The 18,589-nt window shown below is 39.2% G+C and overlaps 4 protein-coding genes across 4 annotated transcripts; 3 read left to right on the forward strand and 1 right to left on the reverse strand.

Annotated features, from left to right (window-relative positions):
- Positions 1-172: 172 nt before the first annotated feature.
- LOC106422616 (nucleolin) lies at positions 173-1,646 on the forward strand. The gene is made up of 2 exons (XM_013863403.3): positions 173-399; positions 1,194-1,646. The coding sequence occupies exons 1-2, from the start codon at positions 256-258 to the stop codon at positions 1,356-1,358; spliced, it is 309 nt and encodes a 102-aa protein (XP_013718857.1). The 5' UTR covers positions 173-255; the 3' UTR covers positions 1,359-1,646.
- Positions 1,647-2,405: 759 nt separating this feature from the next.
- On the reverse strand, positions 2,406-3,776 carry LOC106422691. Its single transcript, XM_013863467.3, has 2 exons — positions 3,470-3,776; positions 2,406-3,349 (listed from the first exon to the last, which is right to left on the reverse strand). Exons 1-2 carry the CDS (start codon positions 3,627-3,629, stop codon positions 2,919-2,921), a joined length of 591 nt encoding a protein of 196 aa, XP_013718921.1. The 5' UTR covers positions 3,630-3,776; the 3' UTR covers positions 2,406-2,918.
- A 1,462-nt stretch (positions 3,777-5,238) lies between these two features.
- LOC106422640 lies at positions 5,239-6,324 on the forward strand. Its single transcript, XM_013863424.2, has one exon. It carries the CDS (start codon positions 5,239-5,241, stop codon positions 6,322-6,324), a length of 1,086 nt encoding a protein of 361 aa, XP_013718878.2.
- Positions 6,325-16,042: 9,718 nt separating this feature from the next.
- On the forward strand, positions 16,043-18,430 carry LOC106422589 (histone deacetylase 6). Its single transcript, XM_013863369.3, has 6 exons — positions 16,043-16,662; positions 16,973-17,413; positions 17,506-17,648; positions 17,769-17,859; positions 17,964-18,094; positions 18,185-18,430. Exons 1-6 carry the CDS (start codon positions 16,126-16,128, stop codon positions 18,252-18,254), a joined length of 1,413 nt encoding a protein of 470 aa, XP_013718823.1. The 5' UTR covers positions 16,043-16,125; the 3' UTR covers positions 18,255-18,430.
- The last annotated feature ends 159 nt before the right edge of the window (positions 18,431-18,589 follow it).

The raw sequence follows: 18,589 nt of genomic DNA on the forward strand, positions 1-18,589 counted from the left end.
AAAGTAGATATAGAAGAAGCCCAAATGGGCGTTCGCTTAAAAAAACAGGTGGTATAATACACAAACCTAATGTGTGTAAAAAGATGTCCCAAGTTTCGTTATAAATGGGCTAATCAAGCGAGAGCCCAAAATTATTAAATGGGCTGTCTTTGCGTGTTAAAACTAATACGCAGCGTTTGGATAACCTGAACTTTTCCTTTTCTCTGTTTTTTGTTTGTTTATTCATTATTTTCTGTGAAAGAGAGAGAGAGAAAAATGTTACAGTTTCCGACGTTGATGAGCCAGTTTCCGTCGTTGACGAAGACGATTCCGGCATCGCATTTGTTACCTATACAGTGGCCCCAGCCCCAGAACGAAGAGATTCTTCTCGCCATGGAAGAAGCTGAGTTCGAAGAAAAGGTATCTCTTTGTTTCCTCTCTACTCTTTCTCGATCGAACTCGAATGATGGGAAACCAGTTTTCAACTCTTTAACTCCTTAGAATTCGAGCTGAATCCGAGTGATAGCTAACTGGTGGCTGAAGGATTTGTACGGAATAGGTTTCGCTTAGTGAGGTTTGCTGATGGATTGAGAGATTGCAAGTGGTTTCTAGTTAGGTTTTATAGAATAATAAAGGATCAATCTTTGAATTTGATGAAGGTGATTTTGTTGGTTTTATTGATCATTCTTCTTTTATTTTATCTGATTGTTCTTCGATCTTTCTTCTTTTATAACCTGCTCTGTTTTGGTGCTATGTTTGAGTATATAAGTTAGCAAACGTTTTGAATTTAGTGGATGCCAGTGTTGAGCTGTATAATTATTTTTGAATGTAGATTGAGTGGTGGTATCTTTCAAATATCAGGATTATGAGTAAATTCTTCATCTTTCTTCATTTTTTTGGGGCGTTATGTTTGAGTATAAGGTGGCAAACATTGTGGATATAGTGGATGCCAATGTTGAGCTGTGAATTCTTCTTGAGTTAGTGTAGACTCCATGGATATGTTTTTATACACTATGTTACTAGAAGATAATGTGTCTGCTTTTCATCTGATCTTTTGGTGTTTCCACTAATTGTATGTACATATATTTAGATTTTTCTGATTATAAAACGTGGAAGATGAAAAGGGAGAGTGATCAAATCAGACTAATTGTCCATTTCAGTTTTGTTATTGTGAATACTAAGATAAGTTTTGATTAAATTCTTGTTTGGTGCAGTGCACCGAGATAAGAAAGATGAGTCCTAGCGTACCCGTAGTAGGAAAACCAGTCGTCGACAACCATCAAGAAGAAGACGATAATGAAGCTGATGATGATGATGATGATGATGCAGACAATGCAGAGGAATCAGATGGTGAAGAATTCGAGCAAGAAACTGGTTAACTAATCTCCATAACAAATTTTTAAAAAGTTTGTTGACGACGTTTGCTTGATTTTTGAGGATACTTGTCCAAACCTTCTCGCGTCAAACGACTGTGATTCTGAGTTTGGAAGCTCGTTTTCCTTTTGTTAGGAACAATTAAAACAGATTTCATGGTCTTATTGTCTTGATGTTGACAGTTTTCTAAATTTAACCGGTCTCGTGCTTTGAAAAAACCAGTTTGTCCAAAATTATGCAATTTAAGGGAACGTATGTGTTTCAAAAATAAAGGAACGTATATTAGCTGATGATATGAACATATATATATTATGTGTTGTATATTTATCTGATTGAAAAAATCGAGTCTTTTCTGACTGAATTTAAAAATGCTGAAAGGAGCTGAATTTCGTGTACTGTGTCTGCTGGTTGATTTTTCAACAAAATACGTTGAAATTAATTTCGTGTATTGTGTCAGAGTTTTAAGAAATGGTTAGTAGTTTTTTAATTAAAAGTTAAGAGAAGGGTTCTTATATTCCGTTAAGAAACCCACCATAAGAACCTCTCAATAATCATGCTCTAACTCGTGGATGAGGGTCGAGTTAATCCATCTTCTTCCAATTGGGCTTTGTTTGATCTGGGCTTTTTCTGGCTTTGTGGTCTTTATGTATGCCTGTCTTTGGACTTTTTGTTTTGATTTTTTTGCCTTCTCTTTGGATTTTTTGTAATATTCGTCTTTGTTTAATAAAATTCTAGTTGGCAAAAAAACCAAGTGTGGTACCTGCTACTACTCCAAAAGTCATTCTCTGATTATCATTGAACAACAACACCTAATATGTTTTCTTTTGTGGTGTTCCAAGTTTTGAAGGCCGGGACAAGGTACTCACCAACTTCCACATTCTTTAGTCTTCATTCTGTCCCATTCACACGTTGCGGGAATTTTGGAAGTCCACAAAAATACGCAGTTTGTTTACCTGCTCATGATGTGTTCTTTCTTTCTCGTATGTTCCGATTAGTTTAATAGACTTGATAGTATTTAACTCTTTTAAATGTCCTAATCCTGATGAGACAAGTAAAAAGAAACCGAATGTTAACAAATTAGAAAACAATTAAAAATAAACTTCAACAGACATGAAAGAATTTACTTTACTTCTATCATTCTATGATCATTATCAAAGAGGCCAAAACCAAAATACAGAAAGCCTCGTATGTGCGGACGGCTGCCACGTGTTAATAAACGAATCCACTAGCCTACACGCGTCAAACATCCCTGACATAGACAACAATATACGGTCTCACAGTATTCGCCACGTATCACGTATATAAAAAAGAACGTCGTACGTGAAAACACGTGGCAACGGCAACTCTTAACGGTTCGTAACGGTCCCGGACGAATGTTCCATCTCGTTCTCCGTCTAAACTAATTTCTCCGGTGGTCAGACCAAGTCTCTGACCGTTAATGGAAAGGAAACATTTCATTCTTCTCTTCATAAACAATCACATCGTATAAAAACTATAACCTAAATTTTTTCATTTATTTTTATTTGTTTTCTTCATCATCGTCGTAAATTCCAATTTTTTTTTTGTCAATGCCGGATGAGGCTAGAGTTTTTATGTCCACGACACGCATAGCAATATGATTCTCCGTATCTGTGATTTGATCTTCTACTGAGATCCGTGGGAGGCAGACAATACCGAGACTGTAAATATCTCCCGTACGCCGACGACGGCGAGTTCGGCGGGGAAGGCGTAACGGAGAACGGCGAACGCGAGACCGAGAACGGAGATTTGGGAGATCGATCGCTGCTTGAAGACGACGGAGATCCCTGTCTATGCGCTCTCGGAGGCGATAGAACGGCTCGGATCTTGGCTCCGGAGACGCGATCGTACTCCTCGACGATGTTGGCTAGATCCTCATCTGATTTGACGGAGATTAGAGTCTCGAGATCTCCGTTAGGTAATTGACATCGTAGATCAACGGAGTATCCACAGAATTCGAATAGTTTCTTGATTAGCTCTGGAGAATAACAAAAATCAATCTCAATTTCGTGATGATGCGCGCCCAGTTACAAAGGAGAGGATTGATTACAAACGGGAGATTGAATTGAAGTGGTGAAAAACGAAAGTAGAGACGAACCTTCGAAAGAGATGGAACGATGGACGGAGAGGACTCTGGTATGACCTCCGACGTAACGGAGCTTCCCGTCTGTAGAACGAGGGAGGATTCTGCCGCCATAACTGCATAGAAACTTAAGACTGCTTCCACTGTTCTTCTCCTTAACATCGACGGCCACCATTGCTAGGCTTTTTTTTTTTCTTTAGCTAAAAAAAACAATTTTTTGCAGGATTTGTGAGAGAATAGGGAAATATTTCTTTGTTTACTTGGTTTCTTTGGTGTCTTAAACCGAGAGGAAATGTAGCAGATGGGCAGGTTTTATAGGCAGGGTGTGACATCGTCACCAATGGGACCCTGCGCGTATGGGTAAATGGAAAATTCGTTAGACCTTCTATGGCCTTTTGGACCAATTCTGTTATTCCATGACGGAATATTCCCTCTCTAATTAAATTCCTTCGAAAGGAAATCGCGTTATTTAAAGTTGGCTCAACAAAGAAGAACGATAATATTAAATTTTCGATTATATTAGACTGGGTGATGATTCGTACCATCTCAGCAGCCCTTCTCTTCCATGTTTATGTACTATATCTCCGGTTCAAATACGCGGCCGCCTAGGCGTTGTTTCGGAGGTTGACTGCGGCGAATATGCCCAAATCAGTGTAGTTAGGCGTTGATCCGCGTTGATCCGTGTAAGACCGTTTAATTTTTACGTTGACCGCCTAATTCCCACTTAGATCGCCTGAGTCTTTTTTCCAATTCGTATAAAGTTAAAATACGGTTGATTATTTTTTACTTATTATTGACAAATTTTGTGTGACTATCCATTATTCATGCACTATATCACATAAAACTTGATTAAACAAATATATTTGATTGATTTTTTGCATTTAATGTGAGCTTTATTACGTTGAAAATTTGAGATCCATTGTATAGCCCATGTAATTTTATCATATGGCAAACCAATGACTTGATTTTGTTTAGAAAACTTACGGGTCAACTCTCAATATATACTTTAAATTGTTAGAAAAGCATATATGATGCATTAGGCGTAGCTGGTAGGTAAGTCTAAAGATTCCAAAAAATTGGTGTTGATGGTAATTATAAAATTTACTAACTGTTGGAATCTTTAGACCTACCATCCATACCTCAAATAATAATTTTATTGATCCAAAACAAGACAAACTCGTGGAAATCCCCTTATTCCAGTAGTTTAACTAAGAGTTTATTAATGCTTCTACATCCGTAGGTCTGAAGTTTAAACCTCAGAAAACGCAAATTATGCATATTATGAAGAAAAATGATTACAAGAGGTCTTCAGCATGGTGCATGGCGTATCATAGAACAATCAAGTGGAAGCTCAAGTTTGCAATGTCTTAGACTTTGTGATCTTACAAACCATGTATGAGAGCATGTAAACTGATTCAAGGATATCTGAAAACTTTCCTATCATCTATAAGATTCATGGATGGATGATGTGTAGACAATGGTTTATGGATGAATGTATCGTGGATGGTTCTCGTGAATATGTATATTTGTATTTCATGGATGAGACGGCTGTCGGAGACAAATATCATCGTAACCTTACCGCCATGCAAAGAAGACTGCCCTACACTTCTTGCTAGGTATTGTAGGGTTACAGCCGCCATACATATAACAAGTTTCTAGCCTTGTGCTACGCGTTTCTCTCTTTGCTTTCTTAAGAAACAGATCCTGATCTTATCAAGCCTTTCCAAAGGTTTGTTAAACATCTAGCCTTGTGCTAAGCTTCTGAATCGGTATTGATCATCAAGATGAGTTCACAGTCAAACCTGATCCGTCGAGGAGGAAACTCTTCTGCTCTACGTCGTCAACTGGACCTGGAAGTGGAGGACGAGATCATCAGGATCCCAGCTTGCGACCTAACGGCTGCATCTGAACGTTTCAAGAAAACCCTAATCGGAAGAGTTTTACACAGAGGAGGACGTAGTGTTGAAGCGATGATTACTCTCCTTCCGAGAGCACGTATCTGGAACGTAGAAGGGAGGGTCCGTGGAATGAATTTGGGCAACGGCCGTTTCCAATTCGATTTTGATAAGGAAGAAGATTTGGTTATGGTTCTAAACAAGAGGCCTTGTCACTTCAACCATTGGATCTTTGCGCTGGAACGATGGGAACCGTCCACAAGTGAGGACTTCCCTAATACTATTCCTTTTTGGATCAAAGTTACTGGATTTCCAGTCCATTTTTGGAACGACGATGCTTTCACTGCAATTGTGAAAGCGCTGGGGAAGAAAGAAGCTATCGATGCAAAATATGCTCGAATCCAGGTTTCTATCAATCCTGACCGTCCTCTAAAGATGGAGGCACGGGTAGAATTCTCAAATGGAGATATAGGTAAAGTAAACCTAACGTACGAGGGACTCAACCGACATTGCTTTAGATGCAAGCGTATTTCCCACGACATATACTCCTGTCCAGATCTATCTCAGGAGGAACGGGAGCAGAAGATTAAGGAACTACGGGAGCTCAACCCAACAGGAGCACAAGGGTACTCGCATCAAGCTCTCAGTGGACCGGCGGGGAACTATAGAAGCAATGGTCCAAATAATAAGAGGCATCGATCCCCCAATGGTGATGTCTACCAAAGATCACCGTCGCGTGATGAATATCCTGGTCAATCTAGAGAGGGAAAACGGCAAAAGGAAACAGGAGGTTACTGGACTTCCAAATCCCTCTCAAACAGAGGCGAACCAGTGAAAACGATGGAGAGAAGAAGGGAGGAAAAAGAGGACAGATATCCAAGCCAACAAAAAAAAGGTATTGTGTGGAACCGCCTTGAGGGCCAAGAAAAACGAAAAACCGAGGCAGAATTTTCTGGAACGACAAAGAGGTCGTGAGCAGTTCAGAGTGAGAGAACGCCATAACTCCCATCACTCGCAAGCTTCCCAACAATTTTGGAGACCCCGGGTTCAAACAAATGGGGGAAAAAGTAACAATCCTTCTCGAACTGCCACAAACTCCAAGTATCCTAGAGATACTACACCGGAGAAGGAGGATTCACAACAAACAATCTCAGGAGGATTGCAAGGACATATGGGCTCGGGAGGGCCAGGAAATGGAGTTCTTGTGGTTCATAGGAATGAGTCAGCTGAAGAAAGACTGAGACGGCTAAAAGGAAAAGCAATAATGCAGGAAGATTCAACTACAAAGGTGCCTAAGATGGCCTTGCAAGGGCTTCCACAAGCTCTCCTAACCCGAGATAGAGGTACTGTTATAATCAGGGAAGGAGGGATCCGCTCACCTCTTTCAGTTCCCAGGTTGGTTCAATCTCCGCATAGAAATAAGAATGGAGCTGAGGACCCTAGTCTAGACTTAGATACCTTGATGAATTCAAAACATATAGATGAGATGGTTATTACTAGGGAAGAAGAAAAAGAAGTAGATAAGCTTGCGGATGAGTTTGGTGATGTAGGTATGGACGAGACTACGTTGTAAAATGACGATCTCTTGGCCGATGAGTCAGGTTACGACGTAGAGATCATCGATGCTATTTCTCAACTTTCTCCAGCAAATGCTGTGAAAAAAAACAATGGGTGCAACTACAATGGATGCACCAAAGAAAGCACTTTCAATTACCACATACCAAATGAAGAACAAGAGCGCTGGCTCAACCGGGAATCAGCAAACATATATTACTCAAGGGAAGAGTGGTGCACAAGAAATCAAGAAGAAGAGTTCACACGCCGCTGATCTGAAGGGAGCACAAGCATCTAAGAAGCTAAATGCAATAAGAGGACGTCCTTCCCCGAGGAAGAGAGGCTCGGGTACTTCAAAAAAACCTACCTCTCAGGTTATCCCTCGTGTTGAGGTGTTCACTTCTGCTAAAAGTACGATTTCCTCTTTTGTTTCAGGTTCGGTGGGGTCCCAGAAACCACCCAGTAAGAAGATATGAATACAATTGCATGGAATTGTCAAGGGGCCGGAGCCTACTTAACCAAGAAACATCTCCGGGAGTTACATCATTTTTTCGCACCTTCTTTTCTTTTTCTTTCTGAAACAAAAAAAAATTTGTTCTTTTATGCAAGACTTTCAAATTTATTTTGGTTATAATAAATTGTTCACCGTGGAACCGGAAGGTCGAAGCGGTGGACTAGCACTTTTTTATATGGATTCTTATGAGGTGTCTATTCTCTATTTTGATAATCGTATGATTGATATTGCAGCCACTATAGAGGGACAGAGAGTTTTTACGACCTTTGTTTATGGTGATCCGGTCGTTGAGTGCCGAGACTATGTGTCGGAAAGACTGACCCGCATGAGTACTACTAGAACTGGAGCATGGCTGATGTGTGGTGATTTTAATGAAATCACCGGGAATTATGAGAAAAAAGGGAGGGGGGGGGGGAACGGCCTGAGACCTCTTTCCTAGCTTTCAAAGCTATGTTAGCTGACTGTGGAATGGTAGAATTCCCATACAAGGGCAACCCGATGTCTTGGATGGGATATAGAAGTTCCGGCAAAGTCCAATGCCGACTAAACCGAGCTATAGGCAATGCAGAGTGGCATCATCTTTTTTTCCACACGAATGCGGAGTACTTAAAGCTCTGGGGCTCTGACCATCGGCCTATCCTAATCCGGACTCAATCTCAAACAGTTAGACTTCGACGAAGCTTCAAGTTTGACAGAAGATGGCTTGATAAGGATGGCCTAAAGGAAGCGATTGAAGAGGGATGGGGTCCAAGGGAGGTCATGGATACACGTCCTCTTCATATTAAGCTGGGTGATGTGCGCCGTGCTATCTCAAGATGGTAGAGAGCAAATCTCTCCAATACACAGAAAAAAATCGAGCTCATTAAAGAACAACTCGAGAGAGAGCCCAGGCGGATGAGGACGTCACGAACGAAGAACTCCTCAATCTTAAATGGAACCTTTGTACAGCTTTCCGAGAAGATGAACTATATTGGAGACAGAAGAGCCGCGCGCTTTGGTTAAAAGATGGAGACATGAATACGAAGTTCTTTCATGCTATAACTAAACAAAGACGCGCCCGGAATCGCATAACAAAGCTGAAGAAGCCTGGTGGTGGATGGGCGGAAAGTGAAGAGAGTATAGAAAAGGTAGCTACAAAGTATTTTCAAAATTTGTTTACCTCTTCACAAGCATCAGACTTCGAGGAAGCTCTCCGGTACATTACCGTGAAAGTATCACCAGCCATGAATGAGATGTTAACGAGCACCCCTACTGATGGAGAAATTAAGAAAGCCATTGATCATATAAATCCCGACAAGGTGCCAGGGCCGGACGGCATGACATTCCTTTTCTACCAACAATTTTGGGAAGTTACGGCTAAAGAAATAATAGCGATGGTAAAGGAGTTCTTCATTTCCAATGTTTCTGACCCTCGGCTAAATCAGACAAACATCTGTCTGATACCTAAGTCAGAAAAGCCGAGGGATATGTCTGAGTTTCGACCGATCAGTCTGTGCAATGTCAGCTATAAGATCATCTCCAAGATCCTACGTTCTCGTCTGAAAACGATCCTCCCGAAATTAATCTCGGAGACATAATCCACCTTTGTGGCAAAACGTCTTATATCGGATAACATTCTCTTGGCACAAGAAGCCTTCCATGATTTGCGTACTAACCCGATGTGTAAGGCAAAATTTGTGGCAATCAAGACAGATATGAGCAAAGCATACGACCGGGTAGAATGAAATTTTCTTGAAGCACTCTTATTAAAAATGGGTTTTGCCGAGAAATGGGTCTCCTGGATCCGATGGTGTGTCTCATCTGTCTCATACCAAATCCTTCTCAATGGCGAACCAAAGGGCAATATACAACCTTCTCGTGGTTTGCGTCAAGGAGATCCTCTGTCCCCGTTCCTTTTTATTCTTTTAACTGAAGTTCTTGTATCACAGTTGAAAGGAGCCGAAGAGGAAGGTCGGATAACAGGTCTGAAGATTGCTAGAGCAAGCCCGACTGTCTCACATCTTCTTTTTGTAGACGACAGTTTATTCTTCTGTAAAGCTGATATCCAACAATGTGCTGAGATAATGCGTATCATAAAATTATATGGGAGGGCTTCGGGGCAGCAGCTAAACCCTGGTAAATCATCTATTTCGTGTGGCAGCAAAGTTGGCCAGGATATTAAAGGTGTACTCAAACAAACTCTTGGGATCCAAAAAGAAGGAGGTATGGGGATGTATCTAGGTCTCCCTGAGAAGATTTGTGGATCTAAACGCCAGGTTTTTGCTTTTATCAGAGATCGTCTAAATGACAGTATCAATTCCTGGTCGGCAAGACTGTTATCTAAAGGGGGAAAAGAAGTTCTTCTAAAGTTAGTAGCTCAAGCTCTCCCTGCTTATGTTATGTCATGCTTTCTTCTCCCCAAAGAGATCATTAATAAGCTCCAGGGAGCAATAGCTAAATTCTGGTGGAGCACTAAAGCAAATCATCGAGGACTACACTGGATAGCTTGGGAGAAAATATGTGTACCTTTTAATAAAGGGGGACTAGGTTTTAGAGATCTGCATGACTTCAATTTGGCTATATTAGCTAAACAACTTTGGCGACTTTTGCATCACCCCACATCCCTTCTGGCTCGCGTCTTAAAAGGAAGATATTTTTGACATACGAGCCCTATGGATGTCAAATCGTCAAATTCCCCGTCTTACGGGTGGAGAAGTATCTTAGCAGCTCAAGATCTCTTACGAGATGGTCTAAGGAAGACAATAGGATCAGGATGCAGCACGCGCGTCTGGTTGGACCCGTGGATCCCTGTAATCCCGGCTAGGCCAGCGTCAGAGAATGGAATCTACCGAGACCAAGATCTCCTTGTGAGCCATCACATTGACAAGAACTCTAAACAATTGAGCACTGATATTCTCGAAGCTCTAATTGATCCAGGAGATATCCCGTTGATTCGGAGCATACGTCCCAGCTCTGTTGGCAAAGAAGATGGCTACTGTTGGATTCATACGAAGTCTGGATTATATACAGTTAAGTCCGGATACGAGCTTGCCACAAAACTGAAGGAAGAAAAGAGGGATCAGTACGTTTCGGAGCCAAGTATAAATCTCTTAAAGGATATGATATGGTAGCTGAAGACAACTCGCAAAATCAAACATTTCCTGTGGCAAGCCCTGTCGGACTGTATTGCAACGTGTAGCCGACTCGCAGACAGACATTGTGGAACGGACCGGACTTGTCCTCGTTGTGGAAACGAGGAGGAGACAATCAACCACTGCTTGTTCCTGTGCCCACCCGCTATACAGACTTGGGCGCTTTCCGACATACCGACACTTCCGGGGTGTTTCCCGAGCGTCTCTCTGGTGGAAAACTTTGATTATCTACTTCTCCGAGCAAAAAACGCAGGATCTCCTGCAAATGTCTTGGCCCGCTTTCCATGGATTGTGTGGTTCATTTGGAAAGCTCGAAACGAGAAGGTTTTCAACGGAAAATCTATCCTGCCCCCGGATACGGTTAGCCATGCGACCAGAGAAGAAGAAGAATGGCGTGTTGCACAAGTAATATCATCGCATGGAATCCCACCGGAACCTCCAAGCCAAGCAAATGATGAGGCTTTGAATGTGTTACCTCTCCCTTGACGCCAAGTGGACGCATCTTGGGTGACAAATTCAAGTTTCATCGGAGGTGGTTTCGTCTTTGACATCGAACCAGGGTCCCATACCTACGGTTCTATTGGGATGAACCATGTTCAATCCCCACTACATGCAGAGTTCAATATCTTGCTATGTGCAATGAAAAGCTCCTTGCAACTAGGTTTTACCTCTATGTCCTTTGAATCGGACTGCTTACAGCTTGTTAAGCTGATAAATGAAGAAGAAGATTGGCCAAGTTTGGCGTCGGAATGGAATGAGTTCTCCTTTTTGGCTTCTGAGTTTAATGTTTTTTCTATCTCTTTTATATCACGAAATCGCAATGTAAGAGCAGACCTTATTGCTAAAGGTGCTCGTCTTCGCAACTCTATTTTCTCCCATGTAAACTCTTTGATTCCGACGTGGTTAGCTTCACAAGCTAACCTGTTCGTCTTGAATTAATAAAACATGGTGCTAGTCGTCAAAAAAAAAAATGTATCTCATGGATGAATGTATCGTGGATGGTGTCTCATGAATATGTACGTGGGTATTTAATGGATGAATTTACTGTGGAAAGTATAAACAAGTTACTCACAACAACAAATATTAAAAACATGGGATAATCATAAAACATAGCTTATGTGGAGAGTATGAACAGAGGTTCAATCTCCATGGCTGCTACTGAACTTCACTTTCCACAGAAAACACACTAAAGCTGTCTTTTGTAAAACTATGGAGGAGAGCTTTCGACGCCAGCTGTTTATGTCAAAATTTATTACACCCCACTATCTTCAATAATTCTCATCATCTACCTCTTCTCTCAGCCATTAGATCTTCTTTGCTTTAAACCGATCTAAGGGCCAAAATTAAATCACATAAACCAACATATCAGTCTCCAATCTGAATAAAAGTTGCATTAAATGCAGACGCTAACTAAACCGAATAACTAAGTTGCGCTTTAGTTTATTTCTTTAAACAAAAGAAAGGTATTTTTGTCTTTGAAAAGTCAGCCATACACACACAGTGTCTCAAATCCAAAATGTGTCTTTAGATGAAAAGGAAACACATATTGTATCTTTTAGTGTAACATTCTCTTTAATTTAACTGTCCATAACGAATAGTGAAAAACAATACAATATGAATGGATTAGACTAGACCCAGGGCCGGCTCAGTTATAAGGGTGACCAGTGTGATCTCTCCGGGGACCCATAAAATTAAGGTATGTCTAAGTTTTTTTTTTAAATTAAAATTTTTTTTGAAAGAAAAACAATTTTTTTAAGAAAAAAATAAATGTTCATGTATTCTAATTTTTTATATTTTAAATGTTTCATATTTAAATTTAATAACATTTAACAGAATATATTTTTAAAAAAATTGAAATTATGTTTTTTTTTAATTATTAAAGGGCCTAAACATTTTTTAATGCAGTTGTCGATGCAAACATCTATCATCTCCGAAGGCAACCCAAGACTATAAACCAGTTTCTGAATCTCATAATAAGAATCAGTAGACACATTGTCTTCCGACAAATACTCTTTAAACAAGTCCGCCCATTCGTTCATGCAACTTTCAGGTAGATTGTGATCAGTTTTAATATTCATCATTCTAGCAGCTAACGACAATTTAGAGAGACCTTCTCTACAACCACTGTAAAGTGGTTGATTCACCGCGTTTAACATTTCGTAAAACTTTTTTGCATTTATATTAGGTTCTTCATCTTCATCATGAGCTACGAATGCATTAGCTACCATATCATGAACCCTATCATAATCTACCATCTCCTCCTGATGGTAACTATGTTCATTATGCAAATGATGATCAACCGGTTCTTTTTCCTGAAAATTGCTATTACTACTACTAGCTTCATTCTGATCATAATTAAAACCTTCTCCATGTTGAAACCAGATATAGTAATTTGCCGTGAAACCTCTATTTATTAAATGCTTCCAAACATTTTCACGATTTGCCAGTTTCGAATTGTTGCATTTCCGACAAGGACAGAACATCTTACCACTTTCTTGGGCGAGCGGTGTTGAATCTGCTTGATGCATAAATGTCTCCAGACCCGCAAGGTATTCTTTCGTCACTCTCCCGTTAGCATCTCTATGCATATACATCCACTTCCGCAACTCGTAAATAGTCCCGGAGCCAGCCATTTTTTTTCACGTTTTTTGTTGTTGGTGTGTTTAAAATGATGTTCAAACATCCATATTTATAGGAAAATCCGAATCTGGTAGTTGTAATTTTGCTATGAATTTACGACGAAAATTAATTAGGTGGGCAAAAAAAACGTGTAACACCTATAAAGTTGGTGGATTCAAAAATTTCCTCGCTAAATACACGTAAACTATTCCCTCGTAAATACCACGCAAAGTTTACGTCGTATTTACGAGGAAATAGTTTTTCCTCGTAAAATACTCGTAAAATTACATCCACTTTACGACGAAACAGTTTTGTCGTTACGTTACGAGGAAATAACGATGACTTTAGTTTTTCACGTAAATTCGTCGTAAACTCGACGCAAATTTACGAGGATTGTTTTTCCTCGTTAATTTTCGTCGTTAAGCATGTGTTTTCTTGTAGTGTTTGCCCAATGGTCCCGACAAACCGTGAGCTGGCCCTGATTACGTTTAAAGGTTTAAAAACTTCCACATCAGGTTTGTAGTTCGATTCCCAAAAAGAGCAAGTTCTAGATCATATGATGCAAGCATTTTGAAAATTTCAAGGTTTTAGAAAGAACCAGAAGCAGGCCTATTTGAGACAATAGCGTATCACATGGCATCCTTCAATTTTTATATATATACAAATTTGTTCATTAGAAACATTTAAATCAGCACTTCTGATGGAGAAGTTCTCTTATTGAACCCTTTAACGTGCTGTGGAGAGAACATGTCAATCGAAGATATCGTAGATGTAGAACCAGACCCGGCCCGTATAATTTAAAGGCCGGAAGCAAAATTAAAAATTTGGGCCTATTATTAATTGACTAAAAGAAATTGTGGCTGGAAAGATTCGTACACCCCACCTAATACACACTAAAACACATTGTAAGCCATCTGAACTACCGAAAATTTTTGTAACTTTGGACCGAAAATTTAAATAATTTAAACAGGGCCGGAAGCATGTGCTTCTGCCGCTTGTGCCCAGAGCCGTCACTGTGTAGAACCGATCATCGATCTAAATGCTTTAAAAATGTTACCTTGTGGATCGATATTCAATGTTTGTGAAGCCGTTTATCATATTCACATCTGTTGCAGGTAAATCATCATATGTAACAGAATATATATTATATGTGATGTAATCGATGATTTGACCAATGATAAGAAAAAAAGATTAGACCATTATGTTTTCTCGGGGCAGCAAAAGTCAGCATGGCTGCTGTTTTTCACGGTTTCCTCTGGTGTTAAAAGAAAAAGCCACATAGAGATAAAGGGAGCTTTGAAGAGTTGGTTCGGCCCATCATCTATCTCCAGAGCATGGAGCTGATTGGTTAATGAACCTGAGAGACTCACCTGCTTGCATTAATGCTTTTTTTAACCCGTCACATTCCTGATCTCTGCAAGTTAAGATGGGCACATTTACTGATTTGTGTTTCTCTTATTAGTTTCTTAATATTTTCAGATCTGCACATATTTTTTTAAATAAAATGTACTTAAGTGTTAACTAATACATTCAGAGTCTTAACCTTCATGAATTTTACATTTTATCTTCATATACAAAACTCGTCGATAATCTTACATTTAGCAACATAATCTAAACATTTTTAATACTTCATAACTAGTTGCATACCTGGGATGCATGTATTTGATATGATTTGATTTTGGATGAGCTTTTAAGTGATCTTGGGTTAGTTATGAAAGTTACAATAATTTTAACTAATTAGGCAATGTTTAAATTCAAACTGAAAATGAATCATAAATTCTTTCATAAACTGAAAGTTAATAAAATTTATTTATGTAGTAAATTTAAAATCTACCGCGTAATATTAAATTAATTTACATAATAAATTAAGGTTAAATAAATGACATAAAACAAAACAAGAACATATCCTAAAATTCTTATATACAAACACCAAAGTTGGTGTATTTAATTTGAAAATTCTTGAATCTATGATTTAAAATATACTGTAAAATCTAATGTTATTATTAAATAATGTAATAATTTTTTTTAGAGATTTGTTAGAAAGAATTATAGAGTAACTATATAATTCCATTTTAACAAATAATTACAAATCATTTTGATTAGTTAAATAATATAATTTTGGAATGTATATATTTTGGATTTATTTTCCAAATAACCAAAAAGGGTAATTATACTTTTAGTGAGAAGTTAGAGAGAGATATATGACAAAAATGAGAAAAGAAAAATGTTTTCGGTTAGATAGTAAATTTGTCAGTGTGTTTTATGTACAGTATATAGGGGGGCTATTTCTCTATATTCACTTGAAAATATGATTTTGGAAATAGGTGAACTCATTTAGATATCCATATCTAATGCTAATCTGAAAAATAAATATATATGTATTACATATACAGTAGAGTAATTCTCCTAAATAAACCATTTTCAAGTTTTTATCACAAAAATAAATTTTAAGGAAGAAAATGACAAAAATGTTTCATTTAATTGGTAAAAAGATCTTAATACCTTAGATATATAAATACAAATAAATAAATAAATAAAAATAAAAATAATTTTTTTTATATAGTTTCAGATTACATGCTTTCATATTCAAACTTTTTTCTAATTTTGTTTTTGAATTTTTCTTTCAAATTTTCTTTTCGTAATTCGAAATACTTTTTGAAACTATTTTTCAAATTTTTATTTTCAAATTTTTAATATTTATTTTTCTTTTATACAATTTTAAAATTTGATCTCAAATCTCTATCCCTTAACTCTAAATCTTCGGGTTTGGATTAGTTAAGGAGCTATAATTGTATATTTATTTATTTTAATGAAATATTTTGGTAATTTTAATCTTTTTATACTTCTATATATAATAAGTCATGTAATTATAAAGGTATATTATTTTAACCAAGCCTCACTACTTTGTCCAAAGACTTGAGAGGAAAAAAACTCGAGAGGAGAGAAAGGAAGGGCGACATGGAGACAGACGAGAGCGGCGTCTCTTTAGCGTCAGGGCCCGACGGTCGTAAGCGACGAGTCAGCTACTTCTACGAGCCAACGATCGGTAACTACTACTACGGTCAAGGCCACCCCATGAAGCCTCACCGGATCCGTATGGCTCATAGTCTAATCGTCCACTACAACCTCCACCGCCGCCTCGAGATCAGCCGCCCTTACCTCGCCGACGCTGCCGACATCGGTCGCTTCCACTCTCCCGAGTACGTCGATTTCCTCCGCTCCGTTTCGCCGGAGTCCGTCGGCGATTCGTCCGCGCGTAACCTAAGGCGATTCAATGTCGGCGAGGATTGTCCCGTCTTCGACGGTCTTTTCGAGTTTTGCCGCGCTTCCGCCGGAGGTTCGATCGGCGCCGCCGTTAAATTGAACCGGCAGGACGCGGATATCGCCATCAATTGGGGCGGTGGGCTTCACCACGCTAAGAAGAGCGAGGCGTCTGGGTTTTGCTACGTAAACGACATCGTTTTGGGGATTCTCGAGTTGCTTAAGATGTTTAGGGTAAAATGCTTGATCTCAATTAGGGTTTTAATGTTATATTTGTAGAGTCGTTTTTGTTAATTTACCATAAAGCTTGAAGCTTTTTGGTACTGATGCTACGTAAACGACATCGTTTAGGGATTCTCGAGCTGCTTAAGTTGTTCAGGGTAAATGCTTGATCTCAATTAATGTTATCTTGTGGAGTAGTTTTCCTAGATTTACCTGAAAGGTGGAAGCTTTTTGGGACTGATGATTTGAATTTTAATTAGGGTTTAATGTTATTGTATTCTGATAGAGATTAATAACTCTAATATGCTTTCATCGTTTGCAGCGGGTTCTCTACATTGATATCGATGTTCACCATGGAGATGGAGTAGAGGAAGCGTTTTACACCACTGATAGAGTTATGACCGTTTCTTTTCACAAGTTTGGGGACTTCTTCCCTGGAACTGGTCACATCAGAGACGTTGGCGCTGAGAAAGGGAAGTACTATGCTCTCAATGTCCCGTTGAACGATGGTATGGACGATGAGAGTTTCCGCAGCTTGTTTAGACCTCTTATCCAGAAGGTTATGGAGGTTTATCGGCCAGAAGCAGTTGTTCTTCAGTGCGGGGCTGACTCCTTGAGCGGTGATCGGCTGGGTTGCTTCAACTTGTCAGTCAAGGGCCATGCTGATTGCCTCCGGTTCTTGAGATCTTATAATGTTCCTCTCATGGTCTTGGGTGGTGGAGGGTATACTATTCGGAATGTTGCTCGTTGCTGGTGTTATGAGGTTTTTTTTCATATCTTTTGCATTTCTTCTATGCCTTTTTTGGTAAAGTTTTTGTTCTTGAAAGGTTTTGGTTTCTGTTGACTCTGTTGCAGACTGCAGTTGCGGTTGGAGTAGAGCCGGACAACAAGCTACCGTACAATGAGTACTTTGAGTATTTCGGTCCAGACTATACGCTTCATGTCGAGCCAGGCCCAATGGAGAATTTGAACACACCAAAAGATATGGAGAGGATAAGGTATGATGATCTCATTCTACCCCTTTTATGGTTGTGCCGGTTCCAATTGTTCACGGAAGCTTTACATGCTCATAGCCTATATTTTGAACTTGGGGAAGTTAAACTTGTTGAAAATTTCAGGAACACATTGCTAGAACAACTTTCTGGACTAATACACGCACCTAGTGTGCCGTTTCAGCACACACCTCCAGTTAATCGAGTCTTAGATGAGGTAAATTTTCCAATCATCCATATCTTCTCTCTGCTGTTTTAGTTTCTTTCATGTTCTATTGAAGCAGACTCATTAGACTTTTTGTTGTTATCTCAAATCTTTAGCCGGAAGAAGACTTGGAGAAGAGACCAAAGCCTCGAATTTGGAGTGGAACTGCGAATTATGAATCAGACAGTGACGATGATGAGAAACCTCTTGGTGGTTTCTCAGGTATTAATGGCCCAACTATGGACAGGTAAAAAAAAAAGATTCATCTTACTTCACCAGTCTACCAAATCTTTGATTCTTATTGTTTCCTCTAAATAGACATCTCTTATCTCTTTAGGGACTCTACAGGGGAAGATGAAATGGAAGATGATAGCGCAGAGCCGGAGGTGGATCCACCATCGTCTTGAAACCAGCTTGATGTAGTGTCAAAAGTTAAGGAATTGATTCTTGGTGATGCTTTTCTTCAGTATGTGATTTTTTTTTTGTTTGCAAAGAAACCTTTTTGTTTTGGCCTCAGACGTATTTAATAGGAATGTATTTCCATTACCATTCAATTAAAACAAAGAGAAAATCATTACTTTTATCGTTGCTTTTTTTCTCTTACAAAGCCATTATTGAGAGCAGCCATCGCCAAGGATGCCTTGTACACTAGCGTTAAAACCGGGTTCTCCGGTAGTCTTGTGGATTTGTTTAGTGAAGGGAGTATGAAGAAAGAGCTTCAAAGATCAAAATGCATAGGGAG

The sequence above is a fragment of the Brassica napus genome, chromosome C3 (genome assembly GCF_020379485.1).
Source record: "Brassica napus cultivar Da-Ae chromosome C3, Da-Ae, whole genome shotgun sequence".
In the NCBI taxonomy this organism is placed as follows: Eukaryota; Viridiplantae; Streptophyta; class Magnoliopsida; order Brassicales; family Brassicaceae; genus Brassica; species Brassica napus.